The 18,714-nt window shown below is 43.8% G+C and overlaps 2 protein-coding genes across 4 annotated transcripts in view; both read right to left on the minus strand.

Moving 5' to 3' along the window:
* LOC133141563 (solute carrier family 23 member 2-like) overlaps nt 1-9,981 on the minus strand; it is a 22,933-nt gene extending 12,952 nt beyond the window's left edge. The window contains exons 1-2 of the mRNA XM_061262131.1: nt 9,741-9,981; nt 921-1,194 (exon numbers count right to left, since the gene is read on the minus strand). Coding sequence (XP_061118115.1) covers nt 921-1,022 — 102 coding nt within the window. The 5' untranslated portion in view covers nt 1,023-1,194; nt 9,741-9,981. The remainder of the gene's footprint in view (nt 1-920; nt 1,195-9,740) is intronic.
* A 6,184-nt stretch (nt 9,982-16,165) lies between these two features.
* Nucleotides 16,166-18,714, minus strand: part of LOC133105560 (calsenilin) — a 43,300-nt gene continuing 40,751 nt past the window's right edge. For all 3 annotated transcript variants that reach the window (XM_061215735.1, XM_061215733.1, XM_061215734.1), the window contains one exon: nt 16,166-18,442. In XM_061215735.1, the coding sequence (XP_061071719.1) occupies nt 18,395-18,442 (48 nt within the window). In that variant the 3' untranslated portion in view covers nt 16,166-18,394. The remainder of the gene's footprint in view (nt 18,443-18,714) is intronic.

Here is an 18,714-nt window from a genome sequence, read left to right on the forward strand (position 1 = left end):
GGTCCAAGCCTGTGTCATTACAAACAGCCTGAGAGGGGACCGTCTGTGTTACCCAGTCCTTATAGGTAGAGGGAAAAGAATGAGCACAGGACTGCATGTGCCGCATAGGAGGTGTGTGTGTGTGTGTGTGTGTGAGAGAGAGGAAAATGTATCTTTGTATATGTTTATGGATGTGTGCGTGTAATATGCAGTGTGTGTGTGTGTGTGTGTGTGTGTGTGTGAGAGTGTGTGTGTGTGTGTGTGTCAGAGAGAGAAAATGTATCTTGGTATACGTTTATGGGATGCGTGTGTGTACTATGGAGTGTGTATGTGTCCGTTTTGAGTGTGAGAGAGAAAATGTTTGTGTGTATGTTAGATGCGTGCGTGTGTTCTGCAGTGTGTGTGGTCTGTGTGCTGTTTGTATAGCTGAATGTGCTGTGTGTGGTCTAGGTACAGTGTGTGGTATATATTTCTGCGTGTCTATATGGGGTGCGACATATAGATTGGGGGGTATGGGGTTAATACATTGAGGCAGTGTGTAGATTGGGGTGGTGTGTAAAATGGGGGGCTGGGGTCAGTCCCCCAGACAGAATCATAAAGATGGAGAACATGGAGACATGGTTCTCCGGAGCTTAAACACTTGAAGGCTTGGCTGAGAGTCACAGCTCTGGGATTTGGGTGGGCTGATCCGTTAAACAGAGTAAGAAAGTGTGTGAAGTACTCCGAAAGTCAGTGAGAGGGAGTGAAGCTGTCATCTCAAAGAAGCACACTGATCTTAAAGAGGCACACTGGCTCAGAGGAAAACATGTTACTGTACAGATGGGATATAGTAAAGACACACAGTCAACACACCTGACAGGCCACACACAGACATATGCTATCACATGCTCTCACACGCTCTCACACACTTTCTCTTGCTCTCTCGCTCTCTCACTACTCACAGGAATGGGGTAAAAGTCCTCGCTGTTTTTGTTTTCCTCCTCATACTTCCCCGTGTCTCCCGAGTCCAAAGATTTGGAGGTAGTGTTCTTCCCCACACCCATGTCTCTGTGATCTTCCGTCTTCTCTCTTCAGAGTCTCACACTCTCCCCCCCACCCCTCGTCCGCTGGGTCTGTCTTTTTCCACCAGGTCTCCCTCTTGTCTGTATGCGGACAAAAGTAATCTCCTTCCCTCTCGACACGTCACATGACCAACGAACAGGTGGTAAAATTCACCTGTTGGGAAGACAGGACAACAGTCAGCCGGGTACAACAGTGCTGTACAGTAATTCAAGCTGATTGGTTTAAAATTGGTTTTAAATTGGTTCTAATTACCACAGCCAATGGTGAGGGGCTTATTCTGATTGTTCGCGTGTAGCTTCCGAAGTAGCAATGGATATTTGTAAATTCGGCAGGCTAACCAATAGCTAATTTGCTTGTTGCGACCAACAAGAAACAGGTATGGTTTTATAATTAGATATGTATTCTTCACTTGGATAATAAGCAATAGTATACAGTTTCAGTGATCGCTGGAGTGCAATTTGTGAGGCCGCACATTGCTTTTATCTCTTCATGTCTTCAATCGTGTGTTTAGCTAAACCTTTATTTGTCTCAAACTAAGTTACAGCTGCATCATTTGTGGTAGATTATTATATCTTAGTAATACAACCAGCTAGTTACATAGCCAAATAAGTTGCTTGCTCATAATATAGTTGGTTAGCTAAAGTGAAAACTACAAAAAGAGGAAAATAGTGTTGTGTAGCACATTAAAGTCAACAGGCAGGTGTGAATCTACTGACCACGAGAGGCCTCGCAATAGACCAGGAGTGGTGCGCCAACGCGCCAGGCTACACCCGTAGCCGAGAGGGAGGGAGTCAGAATGCACAGGGGGAGAGGAGGAGAGGTGGACACGGGTACTGAGAGAGGACCGGAAGGTGTGTGCGTGACATCCAGCCTGATATCAAGCCTCTTATCAGCGTACTACAAGCCAGGATGTCGCATCACAATCTGGAATTCCGCCCCACTTTAAACACAGAGAATAACTTGCCACAGGCCATGAAGCAAATCTGTTCCGAACTCTGAGGAATTTGTCCTTTTTTTTTTTTTTTTACGCGTATTTACCGTTGCCTTTTCAATTCACCGCAAAGCTATATCTGGAATATTCCAGCTTGTGTGAAAAGACACACCGTTTTGGGTCTTGGGATAAAACGTGCCAGCGAGGCCGGAGGATATTTACTGACATCTCTGTCATAGAACAACCTGGACTGCCAAATCAAATCCTCTTTTCAGAACCAAAGAGAAATGTGGCACGCCATCTGGAATTAAAGCGAATGTCCGGCGGCACACACTGACCAAATCTGAGCACGGTGAAAATCTTCCACTGCAGGAAAACATTGACAAAGCATGAACACTGTGAGCACAACAAATGTGTTGGGAACTGCACGGACCCGGCTACAGAGACGGGACAGGCTGTGCCCGGCCCGTTGCTGATTAACACGGAGGAGACGGAGCTGCTTTTCCCCAAACACATACGGAGCGCAGACTAAATCAGTCCTCCTAAAAACAAGACATACTTTGATCCATGTTCCATGTCTGCATCACAAAGTATCTGACATTCAAAAACTTTTGATTTTAGAAATTTATTTATTTTCAGTATAAAACCCCTTGAGTAGCATCTTGTTTTCGAGGGTGGTCCTGACAAAAGACAAGAATACAGCATAATGTACAGCACAGCATGCAAAGAATACCAGACATGACATGTACCACTACAATTAGACTAATTATAAAAGGACAAAGGCAACACACACACGTACCATAAACGCATCCAAAAAATTAATAAATAATAATAATAATTACATGCATACATACATATACATACATACAACAAAGCTGCTGCAACACTAATTCCTGTCATTGCTAAAGATTTATTGAGAGAAAGAAATGGGGAGAGAGAGCACAGACATACTCTGCAGTAAACACCTGGACTAAACACTTACCTACCCTACACTTACATTATTTACCCTTACCTATGCTCATCGCAATTAAAACTTTCCAAACCCTTACTTACTCTACTCTAATTGCACCACCCCATAGAAAAAACATTAGCTCTAATTCTGCGGAAAGTAGTGGTCTCATGAGTTGTTTTTTTTTTTTACTTGCCATTAACATGGCAGCAAAGCCATCTTAGTCATGCTGAAGTTCAAAGCACTTTTGTAAGCTGCTTTGGGAAAGTGTCTGCCAAATTATGTAACTGTATGTAAAAATGTAATAAATCTTTAAGATATTTCATGACTCATATGCCAGGCTCAATGGATCTGAAAGCATGAAATGGTAATATTTATTTTTTAATTGCAAGTAATCTCCTGGAATTGTACTGCCATGATCTAAAGCGAAGTTCAAAACTATATTAAATGTTAAAGGTGACAGCACAACATTACTATAGGACAGGGATTCTCAATGTTATCTAGAAAGGGCTGATGTGGGTACAGGCTTTTGTTCAAACCAAACAGTAGAACACCTCATTCTACTACTCAAGGTCCTTAGCAAAGATTCTCCTGGTTGAACAGCAGAATCGGGTGTGTTTCTGCTTGGTTGGAACAAAAGCCTACACCGTCCACAACAAAACTGCTTAAATTGATCAAATCTATCATTTCCCAAATAACAAGTTAGTTTATTTGGTTGAGTAGATCCGTCTGACTCGACATGGACATGTTTCCTGTCCAAGGCGACAGCTACTCTCAGCTATAATCAAACAAACCAGTAGTTCAAACTGAATAAAAACTTATTCTACATCGATAATAAACTGAAATGACTGTCTTTTTTCACAACCTGAACCAGCATTAAGGGTAAATACATTAAAAACAGGAATTGCGTCTCTGGCCCACCGCCAGCAGCAGGAACAGTGCACTGGCAGTTAGCAATTTTTTACAGTTGTGTTGACGTTGAAATACCCAGTTCTGTTTGTGTACCAGCTCCAGCCGGTGTGTGAGTGTGCATCCACGGGATTGTGCTTGTTCAAAGATACACACACCATTTAAACTTTCTTCAGTTTCCCTTTCCCCAGTAAACTCGTGCGAGTTGTGGAGGCTTGTGAAGAGGACGGAATAATTCCATTCAAGCGGTTGTGGAGACGTGGTTTCACATCCCGTAATTACGCCATTTGCAGATTTGAATATGACCACAATGAGAACAGAAATAAGACCATTACACAGATGGAGCACGCAAATTAGAGCTCATTTTACCAGCTCAATTAAGCTCACTGCATTTCTAGCCAGCACAGTAGCTCACAGCGCTGAAGCTAATGAAGGTTAATGGGCAGATGTTCCAGCTATTTTGCTCTCATTACAAGTGATAATCATATGCTAGAAAACAGAAATACTCACACACATCCAAGCAAGCGGATGAGCCACACAAAATGGCATAAAATGACTACACAATTGTAAGAGAAGGCAAAGGCTAAGCTTCTAAATTTATCAAAGGTGGAAGAGAAGAACACTCAAAAGAACAGAACGCGTAATAGAGGCTGTCCATTAAACCAAACAACAAAACATTATATCTCATTCATTTTGCTAAAAGTTCAAATATTTAAATCAATAATATTACACATAAGAACTCAATAAACAGCACTCACAATTCCACCCTTTCCAACCAGAGGAGGTTGCGTGTGTTCCGAGATCCTCCTCTACAACAGCAGGGACAGGCGCTGCACGGTGTTACACAAGCCCATAACAAAAGTCTCAAGATAAATGTGCGGTCTGTTCCAGACACCGCAGATTTGTACATTTCTCCCAGATCTTATTTTTGCTGACCTACATAGTTGAAAGGGTACAGTTTGCATCCAATTCCTCGTGTAAAAGCATGTCTTTTGACTCAATAACCTGATCTGATTGGAGGAGAGGTTGGGGAGGGGGGGGGGGGGGGGGGGGGTGCGTTACTCAGGAAGATTACGCATTAAATCTTCTCGCCGGGATGCCGCCTTTCAGCACCGGTGACTAAGACATTCTTCTGGGTTTCTAATTCACAGAAATATTTATTCCATTACCTCGCCCCGCGGGGAGCAGTCGGATTAAGAAACGCCGCCGCCTCGTAACCGTGGCTACTGTCCGTTGCCAACGGACTCCCCGCGCGGTACAATACGAGGCCAGCTACACGCGATCCTCTGGCATCCCAGTTATAACATTAATCCCGTTATAAACGCTGCATGCCGTGTTTCTTGCCCTTTCCACGTTATCTAGACTATAAACAGCGTTTGCCCTTAGCTGGTCAAACTACTGTACATTAAATCACGCTCCCAGAGGTCAGTACTTTAATTACTGTGAGGCATAACCACAGCAAGTACAGAAGAACAAAGTACTTTGTTAAAGAAGCTCACAGCAGGACAGAGCATCGGTCTAAGCACAGTACTTTTCAAAAGCTACATTTCAAGATTTTGCAAGGACATTCAATGATATTAAGAGATTTCAAAGACCTTATTTTAAACAAATTACAGCTGAATTTAGGAAATGGTTAAACAAGACATTTATCTAACTGAAAATCCCAGTTTTCAATCAACATTACCCAGCTTAATGTGTAGACTGTGACCACTTATGTTCTGGAATACAGAATATTGACATAATCAAATTTGCAACGGTATGAATTTCTGTTCCCTCGCCGGGATTTGCTTCAACTGGGAGGTGGAAATAATTACAGAAATTAGCAAGTGGAGTTCATGGGTGGAAGAAACACATGGCAGGGTTTTTACTTTTTGACACGTGGACTTCACACCTCTGCTAAGGGATGCGTATTGCTACTGAAAATCTGAAGATTTTCCACATTTAATTTCAAGTAGTGGAAATCCATGCTCTTTGTGACAGTGGCAGCTCACCAGCAGGCTTGTGGGGAGGCACCTCATTGGCCGTAGTGTCATATGGAGGGTTTCATTGGGCAGGATATCCCCCCTTCTTATGCGGGCACACCTCCTCTAGTAGGTTGGGTAACTGTAGGCTGCTCAAAAGGTGCAGTCCTCAGGCACAATGACTGTGCAAAAGAGAAAGAGGAGACAAATGTGCTAGCCAAGAGCTAAAGGAGGACCATAGACTGTCGAAGTGCCTGAAACGTCACCCACCGACTGTCCACGAGCTTGTGAAAAACATTTTGAAACCGCAGAAGCCAAGTTTTGGGGTGCCACCATGTTGTACAATTTGAAGCCAGGTACTGTGCAGTAGTGGCAAAGTGCGGCTCCTCCACTAAGCGTGTGAGATTGAGTGACGCGGCAGTGACACAACCTGTCCCCGATTCATTCACAAAGTATTACTGTGTTGTCCCAGTAATACAATAACAGTACTGCATTGTCCCAGTGACACAATAACTTCAAGAAAGCCAACACATGGGGAAACATTAGCTGAAAAAACACTGATTACAACTACATTTTCCTGTGGGACTTCATTTTACTGTATTGTTACCATTGGCTTACATTGAAAGGGTGGCTGAAACACCTACACTGGAGCCAACTGCAGTGCCACAAGTGAGCACGCTCAAGACCAGGAAATTAGCATCAAAAACAAAGCCCAGTTTTGGCCACTTAATGTGAACCAATAAGTATTCTCATAGGTTTGTCAAGTGATGTAGTGGGTTGTACAATCAAGTGCTATCAGCCAATCAGAGAAAGGGGCTGGAGAGGAAGGCAACAGTCACTGATGCTGGAAATAAATAATTTTACTATAAACCAAGAAAGAAAGGTCCATTCGTGTGGAAGGCACCCGAATGGACAAGAGAATATATAATAACATAATATAACAAAAATGAAAATAAATAACAAAAAAAAACATAGAACATTTATCGACAGCCACACACTAAAGAGCAACCAAACTCAGGTTTGGGCATGTGGGGAGGATGCTGGTTATCTTTCACAGTGCGTGACTAGCGTTTCCTTCCAGTACACTGTGGTTGAGTCGAGAACTAAAGCCCCATTTTATGTATAAAGCCGTCTGGGGAGTCTTATTATACGGTGGAATGCCTGCTGGGAGAGGTCTTCTCACTAGCACACAATGGAACTTCCAGAAAGTGGGCACAGTGTCCCTCCATGGCCCAAGCCACTGTTATGTGGGAGTGCTCTCAAGAGACAGGCATTCACCTGTCCACAATGAAGCCACTGTACGAATCAGTCACAAATCTACAGCACTGCTTTGTCTTCTAAAGAATTTAAATGGAAAAGCCGTCAGCTATATTGCCTTCCTGTGGCAATATGTCCCAACAGGCAACTTTTTCTTAAGGGCAACTTTGGTTACAATACCAAGATATGATAACAGAATGATATGGACTGATAATGATTGAGAGGCTAGAAAAGCATGGTGTGGTTGCATATCGTGGCAGGTTTTAATAAAAAGGAAGCAAGTCTGTATCTAGGACAATGCAAACCCCCCACTAAAAAAACACATTTTTTTAATGGGGGGTTTGGCTCAACTAGTGTCCCAGGTCTAAATCTGATTGGAGGGAAGTAACCACAGCAGTGAGCCGCATTTGAGAATTACGGATGTAAACATCTGGCCTAATTAGAGGATTATGAGAGCAGGAGCCAGCACGAAATTCACAAACCACAAAGGCCCTTCTGGGTTCCCTGCTGGCTAAGAAGCTCTTGGACTGCACGAGACACTCAATAGTTACAGGGACTGAACCCAGTGAAAACACTGCATGCATGAGAAACAAGATGGCTAGAGAGGACGGCATGATATAGAAAGCAGGAAGAGGATGCAAAGATATACTGAAGATAAATTAGGTAAAAGGAAATCACAACAGCAATGCTGAACATCTTCACTCCAAGCCTGACAGAGAGCACATCATTCAACAGCTGGAGATCTCATTGAGCTTCACATTATCACAATCAGGTTGAAATAAATGTATGGATTGAATGGAAACCTACAGGATGGAAGATTAAGGGTTCGGCAGCCCTGCTTTAACTGATTCAATGACCAGTTCCACTCAATGCAGGTCTAAAGAACCCACAAGAGCTAGACCTACAAGTGGGGACCTCTCAAAAGCCGTCATCATGAACACAGGTCATTCGAGCAGCTTAGAACAAGCTATGACAGCATCACTTAGCCTGCCATTACGCCAAAATGAGAAACCTCTATTAACTTCAAATTTAAAAAAGAATATGAAGGGGTAAGGATTGGGGTATCGTAGCAAACACAAAACTGCATTCGTTTCATTCCCCCTAAGTCTGACTCTGCATCTGAGCAACAGGTGCACCTGCCGTCTCAGAAGTCACCACTAATAGAACACTCATACATAGCGAACCGAGTCTTCGGAGAAATTCCCATCTTGGTCGACGGTTGACATGAGCGAGTCCGGTGAGAGGTTGCGGCGTTAAATGTCCTTATTCTATTTCTGTCGTCGCAGACAGTTAATTGTCTGGTAGATGCATCATTTTCACAGGCCTCTAATAACAATAATACCACAACAGTAACATGAATTCTAATAACGCTTCAACCTCGTTGTCTGTCCTATGGTGTCTAATGTTAGCCGTATACTGGAGTCTAGGGCTGCATTTCCAGTTGTCTTTTTTTTTTTAACATTCCCTTTGGAAAAATGCATCCATGTGGTTGACCATATGGTCTGCAGTTTGAGCACAATGATGTGGGATGTTATTAGCAAGATGCATTACAAGTCATCACAAAACATGCGCTTAACCTTAGTGTACCTCAGTGTCCAAAGAACTTGAAATGTTTTCATATTTCTGGGTTTACAAATGCCACTTCGTAGACTACATCAGGGTGAAAAGCAGCTTAATCTTTTATCACAAGGTACCAAGCTAATATTCACAATCTCTGCCTCATCGCTAAAATGCTTTATAATATGTTGAATATAACCAACTCCAGAAACAAAGCTAATGCGATTATGTAATTTGTGGTGCCAGTCTTGGGCGCAACGCATCACCAATCCTTTGTAGTGACCATAAAAGGGTGCTTTTGTGCAAATTTGTATCAACTCACGGGATGAAATGAATCTCGGCAATACGGCGTTTGACATCCCGAGTAGTTGATAGTCGTCGGTTCAAAATGAACATTAAGCACAATGCGCGAAAGCGTGCGTGACTCCAGACTTCACAAAGCTGTACCGCACGCTACATAGCTAGCATGGCTAACATTAGCCAGTTACTCACAACACAATACACATCAACACGCTTCATTATCTTAGTTTCCGTTATTATTTCCTTTCCTTTGTGTCAGATGACAGGACAAATAACACGAAACGTTAGTCACCTATGGAGTTATTACTGGGTGGCTTTGTATTATTAGTCAGTCAGTTAGCTAGAAAGCTAGTTAGTTGAAATGATGAACTGGCGGCAACAGCAGTAAGTCGCAACTCAGTAACTTGGCTAGCCACTACTAGGTTTAGCTAACGTAACGATATAATTTACTGTTACAACAACGTTACGCCATTACACTTTCGGCCTAGGTAATGTTGATTGATCCAATGGATTCGCTGATTTTACGATACAGGGGAACACAGTGAGACAATACATATTGCTAGTCGTAGCTAAGTTATAGTGGGTAGGCTACATAGAACGATAGCTATCTTATGTTACCCACACGACTGTCAACTAAGAACATAAGGCAACGTTAGTATTTATACATACAGTATAAATAGGAGCAAGCTAGAGATCCCACCCAATAATCATGTAGCCAGCAATCTGCTATCAGAACTAGCGGGATTTGTTCCCAAGGTAGCGCTAACTACCCATCAAGCTACACCCTCGTGGTTGGAAGCTTACTATGCATGCAATCAAGCTACTGTTAGCTTACCTTTGGTTGTAGTTAGGAAGCTGGCGAGCTAGCTAACTAACTATGGAGATATCCTAGTGTAACACCAAGTGCAGGTGACCGCCACGTTCAGACGCAAGCGGAAAGGACACCACTCCGGAGTTTCAGCCCTAACACAAACGCGTGTCCTCTCCGCGTCAATGGAGCTGTAACGTTACAGCGAAGCGTTACTGGCGTGCTATTTTATAATTGTGGCAGACAGAGCGACCAGAATGGGTTGGCGGAAAACTCCACCAGTGGCACAACACAAACCTAAACAGATGATGACGTCAAGGGCCGGCCCCTAGACCATGCCTCTAGAAGTAGCACAGCAGCCAATCACGAACGTCGACCGTTCTTTTGGGTTCACTTGTGTTCTTCACAGGATCCACCATTCTTTCTTACATTATTGTCACTGGCATTTTTACGATTAAAGTTGAGTCTTTTCAACCATACGTTCCGTTACCTCTGTATATTCACAGCTACACGCCCCCCTAGCGTTCTTTCTCCAGAACTGTGTCATTGTTATTTAAGTGACCGATATTGACCGATTGACCGATACACTTTTTAACACTTAAAATAGTGATTTCTGTTGCGAATCAATATGGTCGAAATATATCCGACGCACAAGCCTACAAGTCTGACAATGATCAAAGACTCCCTTGAAAAGTGGCCAAATAAATAATATAAAACAATTTTTTAAAATACATTAGGAATACAATCCTAATAATTTGCTTTTAGTTTCCTTTATTAAAAGCACCATAGTTGCTGGAAGATTAACCCCAAAATTAAAGTGACAACATTTTTTTTTTTTTTAAGTCAGGATTTAAAATAAACCATAGGTCTATTCTTATTCTCCCTGACACTGGTGGCAAAACATGGAAAATGTTAAAGGTATGAAAATAAAAATCATACAAAAATCATACAAAGCCCCATATTAAAACACTAGTCACGTGAAGATTATCCAACTAGGGGCTGGAAGATGTAGAAACATGTATGCATATTACAAATTAAACACTGCACACACTCCAGAGGTGAGCATCACAGAGACTCCATCCATTATCTTAACCCGCTTATCCTGAACAGGGTCGCAGGGGGGCTGGAGCCTATCCCAGCATACATTGGGCAACAGGCAGGAATACACCCTGGACAGGTTGCCAGTCCATCGCAGGGCACACACACCATTCACTCACACATACATACCCATGGACAATTTTGACTCTCCAATCAGCCTAACCTGTGGAAGGAAACTCATGCGAACATGGGGAGAACATGCAAACACCACACAGAGAGGCCCTGGCCGACCGGGATTTGAACCCAGGATCTCCTTGCTGTGAGGTAGCTGTGCGACCCACTGCACCATCCATGCCGCCCTTGACAGGCAACTTAAGGAAAGTGCTGCAAATACAACACAATTGCAATGAAAAGAAAAAACTTTCTTGCAATGAAAAGGTAGGAGATAAATGTATACATTTCCTGAATCATAAACACCTTGGCCACATGTCTGCAAAATCTGTGTGTGATATGCAGGAACAAATAAAGATCTATGAAGCAAAATGTAAGCAGTGTACCGTGGTGTCCCTTAGTGTCTCAAAATCTATCCAAAATGCTATCAGTTCTGTAGAACAAGCAAACCCAGTTGCAGTAATCCAGCAGGCAAAGAGTTCATTCAGAGTCTTTATTTCAGTATGGCAAGTCAAACAGGCAAGGGTCAATAGCCAGCAAACAGATTCAGTAGGGATAAGGCAGTTTATGGTGTGAGAGAGTCCAGGCAATGGGTCAATACAACGGCAAACTGGAACAGTAAGGAGAATCCAAAACAGGATCGTGGTCACAGGCGAAGGATCAATAATAGACAAAAACCAAATTCGAAAACAAAAGTCGATATGCCAAAACCAGACAGACGGGAAAATCACAACATGGAAGTCAGGGAGGAAACAGTTAAAGCGGTTGAAGAATAGTGATGACCTGGCCTGGAGGGAATTGAGTCTTTTGGCCGACTTCAGGTACTCCAGGTTGTGGTGGTCGGCCCAGACAATGAACGGAATGGTGGCCATCTCCAACAGATGTCGCCACTCCTCAAAAGCCAACTTCCTGGTCACCGATACTGTAGTTCCTCTCTGTGGGCGAGTGGCGATGAGAGAAGAAGGCACAAGGGTGGACTTTGCTGTCTGCGAACCGCTGGGACAGGACCACTACGACCCCGGTGTTGGAGGCGTCCACCTCCAGGGTGAACTGAACTCTAGGTTAGGCATGGTTAGGACAGGAGCAGAAGAGAAGCATCTCTTCAGTTCCCTCAAAGTGGAGTCGGCAGTGGGTGTCCAGCAGAAGGTGACCTTGCTGGAGGTCAAGGCAGATAGGGGAGCGGCAACGGAGCTGTAATTTCGTATGAACCTCCTGTAGAAATTGGCAAACCCCAGGAAGCGTTGGAGCTCTTTGCAGTTGGTAGGAGGGTTTTTTTTGGTATTGTTAGTAAATCGAAGTTTTACCAGGAACCAGTAAGATGACCGTTGTCACAGGAAGAAGCAGATCCGATGTTCGTCATTAGAAAACGGGAAAGTTTATTACAATCAGGAAAATGTTCCAAAGAGTAATGGTGTTTGGGGTGTTTTAAAGGATTAAATTTGCATATATTCAAATATGTCTACAAATCCAAGTGTAACCTCTGATTGGTGGTAAGGAATTGCGCCTATCCCGAGCACCTCGGATTGGGCCATTCAAATCCCTAATGGTTGTGAGGCCTTGCCCCGCTCCCCCCTGGAGCCCAGTGGAAAATCCCCAGAGGGGGAACCTTGAAACTGATAGCGGTCATTATCATATGTGAAGTGGTCCAATACACAAATTTGTCTATCTCCCAACAGTATCCATTTTAAGCTGCCCTCTGGAGATGACAAAGCCGAGGAACTGGATTGAGGATTGATGAAATTCATGGCAAAGAGACAGTTCTCAAGGTTGCGACGGAGCACTTGACGGATGCAATTGATGTGTTCCTCCAGGGTAGCAGAGAAGATGAGGATATTGTCCAGGCAAACAAACACAAAGCGGTTGATCATGTCCCGGAGGACATCATTGATGAGGTTCTGGAAGACGGCTAGAGCGTTGGTGAGGCCGAACGGCATCACAAGGTACTCAGGGTATTGAAAGCTATCTTCCACTCTTCACCCTCGCGAATGCGGACCAGGTGGTAAGCGTTGCGGAGATCCAATTTGGTGAAGAACTGGCACTTCTGTAGTGACGAAAAGGCAGAGGAGATGAGTGGGATGGTGTACTTCTCCAAGGAGAGGGTCTCTGGGATGGAGAGGGAGAAGAGACGACCTCTCAGAGGAGTGGTGCCAGAGTGCAGTTCAATGGCACAATTGTAGGATGGGTGAGGAGGCATGGAGCAGGCTCGGGACTTACTGAAGACCTGTCCAATGTCGTGGTAGACAGGTGGGATGGAGGACAGGTCAGGCTGTGTCTCAGAAGTGTCAGGGACGGTTGGAGGCAGGACTGGTGACAGTTGGGGCTCCAGTTTGTGATGGTTCCCCAGTCAACTTGGGGATTGTGCTGGAGTAGCCACGGTCTGCCCAACACCACCGGGACCAGACTTTATAATGTGGAACATTAGCTCCTCCTGGTGGTTGCCTGAGATCTGCAGCCAAACTGGAGAGGTTATTGTGTCGACTGCAGCCAGGGGTGCGCCAGTGATGGTGCTGGTGTGGAGGACCTGGTAGAGAATGGATGTCAGAACTCCCAAGTGAAGGACCAGAGCAGGGCAGATCAGGATAGATCTATGAATCGGCTCCGGAGTAAATCAGAACTGAATCAGAGTTCTGATGGAGTAATCAGAAACAGAGCAGGAACCCTGGCGGATACGGAACAGTTCACGGGAAGCAGCTGGTCCGGAGACGGCCCGGTCAAACATCCTCTTCATGGCGGTTGAGAAGAGAGCAAAGCTGTAGCATTTGGGAGTCCCAAAAGGCGGTTCCCCATTCCAAAGCTCTGTCGGACAGAAGAGTGACTATGTAAGCCACCTTGGACCTTTCGGTGGGGAAGGTGGAAGGCTGGAGCTCAAAGATCGATTGGCACCGGGACAGGAAGGATGCGCAGTCCTTAGGTTCAGACAAGGCTCTGGGCGGGAACGGACTATATTATATATATATATATATATAACGGAATATATTCTGCATCATTTCCAAGTGGTAATTATTATCTAGGGGTCCAAAAACCAACCCAAAACCACTCTCAAAAAAAAATAATAATAATTTTTTTGTCCATTATGTGGCATTAGCATTTATATGGCACAGCCGATGGGGATTCGAATCCAGGACCTCCTTGTTGTGAGGTGGCAGTGCTACCCACTGCACCATCCGTGCCACCACATACTACCTCTGTTGGTTGAAATTAAAATTGAGCAAAAGGCTGATCCCCTTGTACGAAAAAAGGAACATTACTTATGGATATCCCTTATTCTAATTGGCTGTCTTGCAAACCCCTGCTGCACAAACTAACAAGTGGTCAGCCCAGTTGCCTTGGTCCAAAGAAAATTCATAACAAAGTGTGCTTTCTTTTCTGAAAATGCAGTACCAAGCATTGGGGCAGCTAGTTACCAGAGGGAAGTGGGTCATTAAGGTCACATCTCAAGTGAGCCCCTGTCACTGAGTGGCGGGAGAGAGACTTGTTGTGACTCAGAGTGTCTCCTGGATGCTTGAGGACACTCAAACTGAAGTGTGCTCACTCTATTTGGCAGGCCCTCCGCACCTCTCAAGAGAAGTGCCTTCAATCTTCCTCTGAGTTTCCAGTACGTGGATTTCATTTGGAGATGCACATGAGCCTGGACTGTGTGCTTGAGCACATGCATGATTTTATGAATGGGGTTTCAGATAGGACCAATATTTATTAATAATCTAAAAGGCAATACAGTTATGATTGGTAGTATGGCTCTGTTCTCGGAGGCCCCAACCCCACCTACCAGTGGAATACACACAGAAAAGATCTAGCAGCAATGAAAAACATTATTAACCTTCATTTGTAGAGGATAGATCGACAGCATGTCTTGGATGTGGGAGGAAACTAAAGTGGGCATAGGGTGAACATACAAACTGCACACAGATTTGCTCCAGTCAGATTTGAGCCCACCCATAGTCTGATAAACATATGAGGGATGAGCTGGGGTGGTGGTGGGTTTCTTAGACTTGCAGGCTGCCGCATGCATACATACAGGAGATAGCAGGTTTACACTGGCAGCATGCAGTGAGTATGGGCACAGGGGGAAGCGGCCGAATAAGTAGGGGGAAGCAGTTTAAATAGACCTTCCTGTTAGGAAAATGGACTGTGATAGGCAAACATAACTACTCAGCTGAGCCATCAGCTGATTCAGCCAGAGTCGGGCTTGACTCTCGTGGCCTGCCTGAATTATGCGATGCTCCATGATTACCCATTTGCAGCTGTGGTGGAACAGACAGTGGTGTGAGAGAGCAGCAGCATTTAGGTCCCTCCACGAATCGGGTCTTCATGTGCTCATAGCAATGCCAAAGGATAGCCTGGATACAGTCTATGCAGGGCACAACGCCAGCAAGTCATGGGGTCTGGCCTTTTGTGAAGGATTATAAATTTTGCCGTGCATACATAAGATGAAACAGAGGGACTTGTACAGTGCTAGAAACCGGCATAATCCAAGCTGAACCCCTAAACTATCTCTGCCCTTCTGTCAACACCAATGTTGCAACATGACAGTTCAGTGGATAACTAAATATATATTTTTTGGCTGTAGTTTCTTGCTTTGTTACCAAGTTCTGTAGCTGGAATTATTTGTACGTGTCCCGAGTACAACAGAAAGCAGCCTGTCAACAAAATAGGTTGGAAATTCTGCTCCCAGAAGGCCAATGTGTGTGCAGCTATTTGTTTTCACAGATTGCCCTGGCTAGCTAATTAGTAATCCAATTCCGGGTTCACTAATTATTGGATGGATCACAGTAACACTGTGCTTCATATAGAGACACAAAAACAGGTTTCAACCAATGATTGAGCTTACCAATTGGAAGGTGAGATTTTCACTGCTTCTCTCTAGAGCAGGGCTGCCCGAACCCTGTTTCTGGACATCTGCTGTCCTGTATGTTTTCACCCCAACCCTAATTAAGCACACCTCATTCAACAGTTAGAGATCTTGTTAAGATGCTAATTATTAGAATCAGTTGTGCCACTTTTATGGTTGAAATGAAAATGTACAGGATGGTTGATCTCCAGGAACAGGGTTTGGCAGCCCTAGATAAATCTTTGAAATTAGTATGGTTATTATGGGATATCTTCCTTTGGCAGAAGGCTTGGGAAATAGGATTGAAATCACAGTCACCCACAAGGAGGCAGTGTATGACTTGCTGTAGAATTTTTAAAGAGTTAAATATATTCCTCCGTACGATTGTCAGTAGAAAAATAAATGCAGGTACGTCTTTGTTTCAAACAGATAGTTTAATATAGTAGAGGAACTAGTGGTTCTGTTCCCCAAGTACAGATCAACAAGAACTAGCAAATGAGGGAGAATGTCACTCTTATACCCTGTCCCTCAATGGAGACAGTGGAACAAACAGCCATTGTCATAAATGAAATTAAAACACATCACAGGAGTGGGGAGGGGGGTGATTAGATCTGGTGGGGAGGTAAAACAATGTGTAGGGAAAGGGGTTGAGGGAGGGGGTAGAGGATATAACAGGGTTGTAGATTGACCAAACAAAGTGAGATGCTTCACGGGCGGTTGGCTGTAGTGGACTTGTCTCCCATGTTTTCCAACACTGCAGAGCTGCAGTTATCACCTGGGATGACATATGCATGTCTACGGCAAGGGGCCAGCTTTTGAGCTACTAGTTTTGCCAATTGGTATGAAGTGATACCAATATTTTTGCTCAAAAAGCCTATTTTCCCATTGGACTCCATTCACATTTGACAGCAAACTAAAAATATATCCGCCTATATATTGTTGTTCAATCTATCATATTTTTATTTATTTTAAAAATTATTTTTTCAGTGGTCTGATTTTTACCCCCAGCGCACAGACAAAGACAAATATTTTTATTTCATGCATTTTTATGTCATAGACATAAAATCTAGTGCACCCTTGTTTGGCAACTGCTCAAGTGTTTATCATTGGTTCATCTGCTGTGGTACATAATTTACTCTGAGTCTTCTTCGTTGTGCATGTGACCAAGGACACAAATGAGCATGAGCAGTGAGCAACATGCTGCCCTGTGCGGTGGAATTTCCCCCCATTGGTTTCTATTGGCATTGCTGTCTCTATATATTATATACTCTAAGCAAGGTCTATGGGGTTGAATCACAACTGGCTGTGTGATACCCTGCGGGAATGTGTCCTTTACACAGTTACCATGACAACACACCTGGAGACATTTTCCAACTCAAAAAGGGCTTTATTTGCATGTCAGTAAGAAGTAGCAGTATTGTCAAAGCAATTATAATTAGGTGTGACTATCTCAAAAAAATGACCCGTGTCGGAACGTGACAGTTCAGTTTTTGGCTGCAGTTTATAGAAATCTTACTCTGTTACCCAGTTCTGAAGCTGGAATTATTGGAGCCTGCCCAGAGTATGACAGACAGCAGTGTCTTCTGTTTCAGTTGGGATTTTATTTCATATTTTACTTTGATGTGCCACCCTCAGCACCACTCTGATGTAGCAGCCAAAATGCCGGAATCAAACATAAAAACGAGTGTCTTCTCTGTGCCTTTACATGCCACAGGCAAATTCTACTGATTCTAGTCCAAAAATCATCTTAAATACCACACACATATGTTTATAGTTGTCTAAACCAGTGTAACATTGATTGTAATAATCCTTTTCCTCCAGCTGTTAATACTCAGACCTGACCCCCTTCCCAAACAACACGATTTTAGGATTATAGGATCTGGCTTTAATGTGGGCGTGAATGTGTGTGGGTTTTATGTGTAAGAGGTTGTAACAGGTCAAACACAATGTTTACATCATACTTTTTTAGTACAAACAAAGAAATTTAGAAATGGAAGGCCAAACATGCTGAAGTAAACTGTCTGTTCTAACAGGAACCATTCTGTTATGTCCTCCTTCGGGTTAAGGTGTTTCCAGTGCCCGAAATTGCCCCTCACCACAACTCCATGGCTCTACACTTTAATCCTCAAAACTGTGCTGATCCTTGAAAATATTTTCCCCAGTCTAAGTAAGCACCCCGCTGGGCTTCCAAGGTCAGGAAATTGGGAGGCTCTGTGTACGTTGCAGGCCCGATATGAAGAATGTGACCCCTGGTCTGGGAACAAACAAACAAACATACAACAAATCTCTTTTTCTCAGTCTACTTCCCTGTCTCTCCCCATAAAATGACAATATCAGAGAAGAAATAGTGATTATTTTCCCATTTTCCACTGAACACTGCTACGAAAAAGTCTCTTCAGTTTTCTTGCAGTGAGTGAAAGCTTGGTCCAGTGCTTCCTTCCTGTAAGGACTTCCTTAAATACACACACACTGTAGATACAAATAACCTGCTGTGTTTCCTTGTTTATTTGCCACCCCCATGAAGGTTTATAACTAGGCAAAGGTGCATGCTGAGTGCGGGGGGTGGGGATTTCAGGTCAGCGAGTTTATTGACATGTGGCACCGGTAGATAGCAGGAGAGTTCAGTTTGACACGCTGTCACACCCTAGATCACATTCTCGAAGAGCTGCATGGAGCTCATAATGTCTGCATCCTAAAAGTGAAAAAAAGACAGAAAAAAAACAAGATAGAATCAGTCAAGAAGTACATGTCAACAGCAAGCGTTTCTATTATTCTGTACCTTTAGTGAAACAGAACATGGACAGCTGTGCTAGAGTGTTCTCAAACACAGGCAGCTGTGCTGGAATGTTCTCAAACACAGGCAGCTGTGCTAGCATGTTCTCAAACATGGACAGCGTGTGTGTTACTGAGGCATTGTACTGTACTGAATGAGAGCAGAATGGTGCCAGGCAGGGTTCGATCTGA

The sequence above is a fragment of the Conger conger genome, chromosome 12, assembly GCF_963514075.1.
Source record: "Conger conger chromosome 12, fConCon1.1, whole genome shotgun sequence".
Taxonomy (NCBI): domain Eukaryota; kingdom Metazoa; phylum Chordata; class Actinopteri; order Anguilliformes; family Congridae; genus Conger; species Conger conger.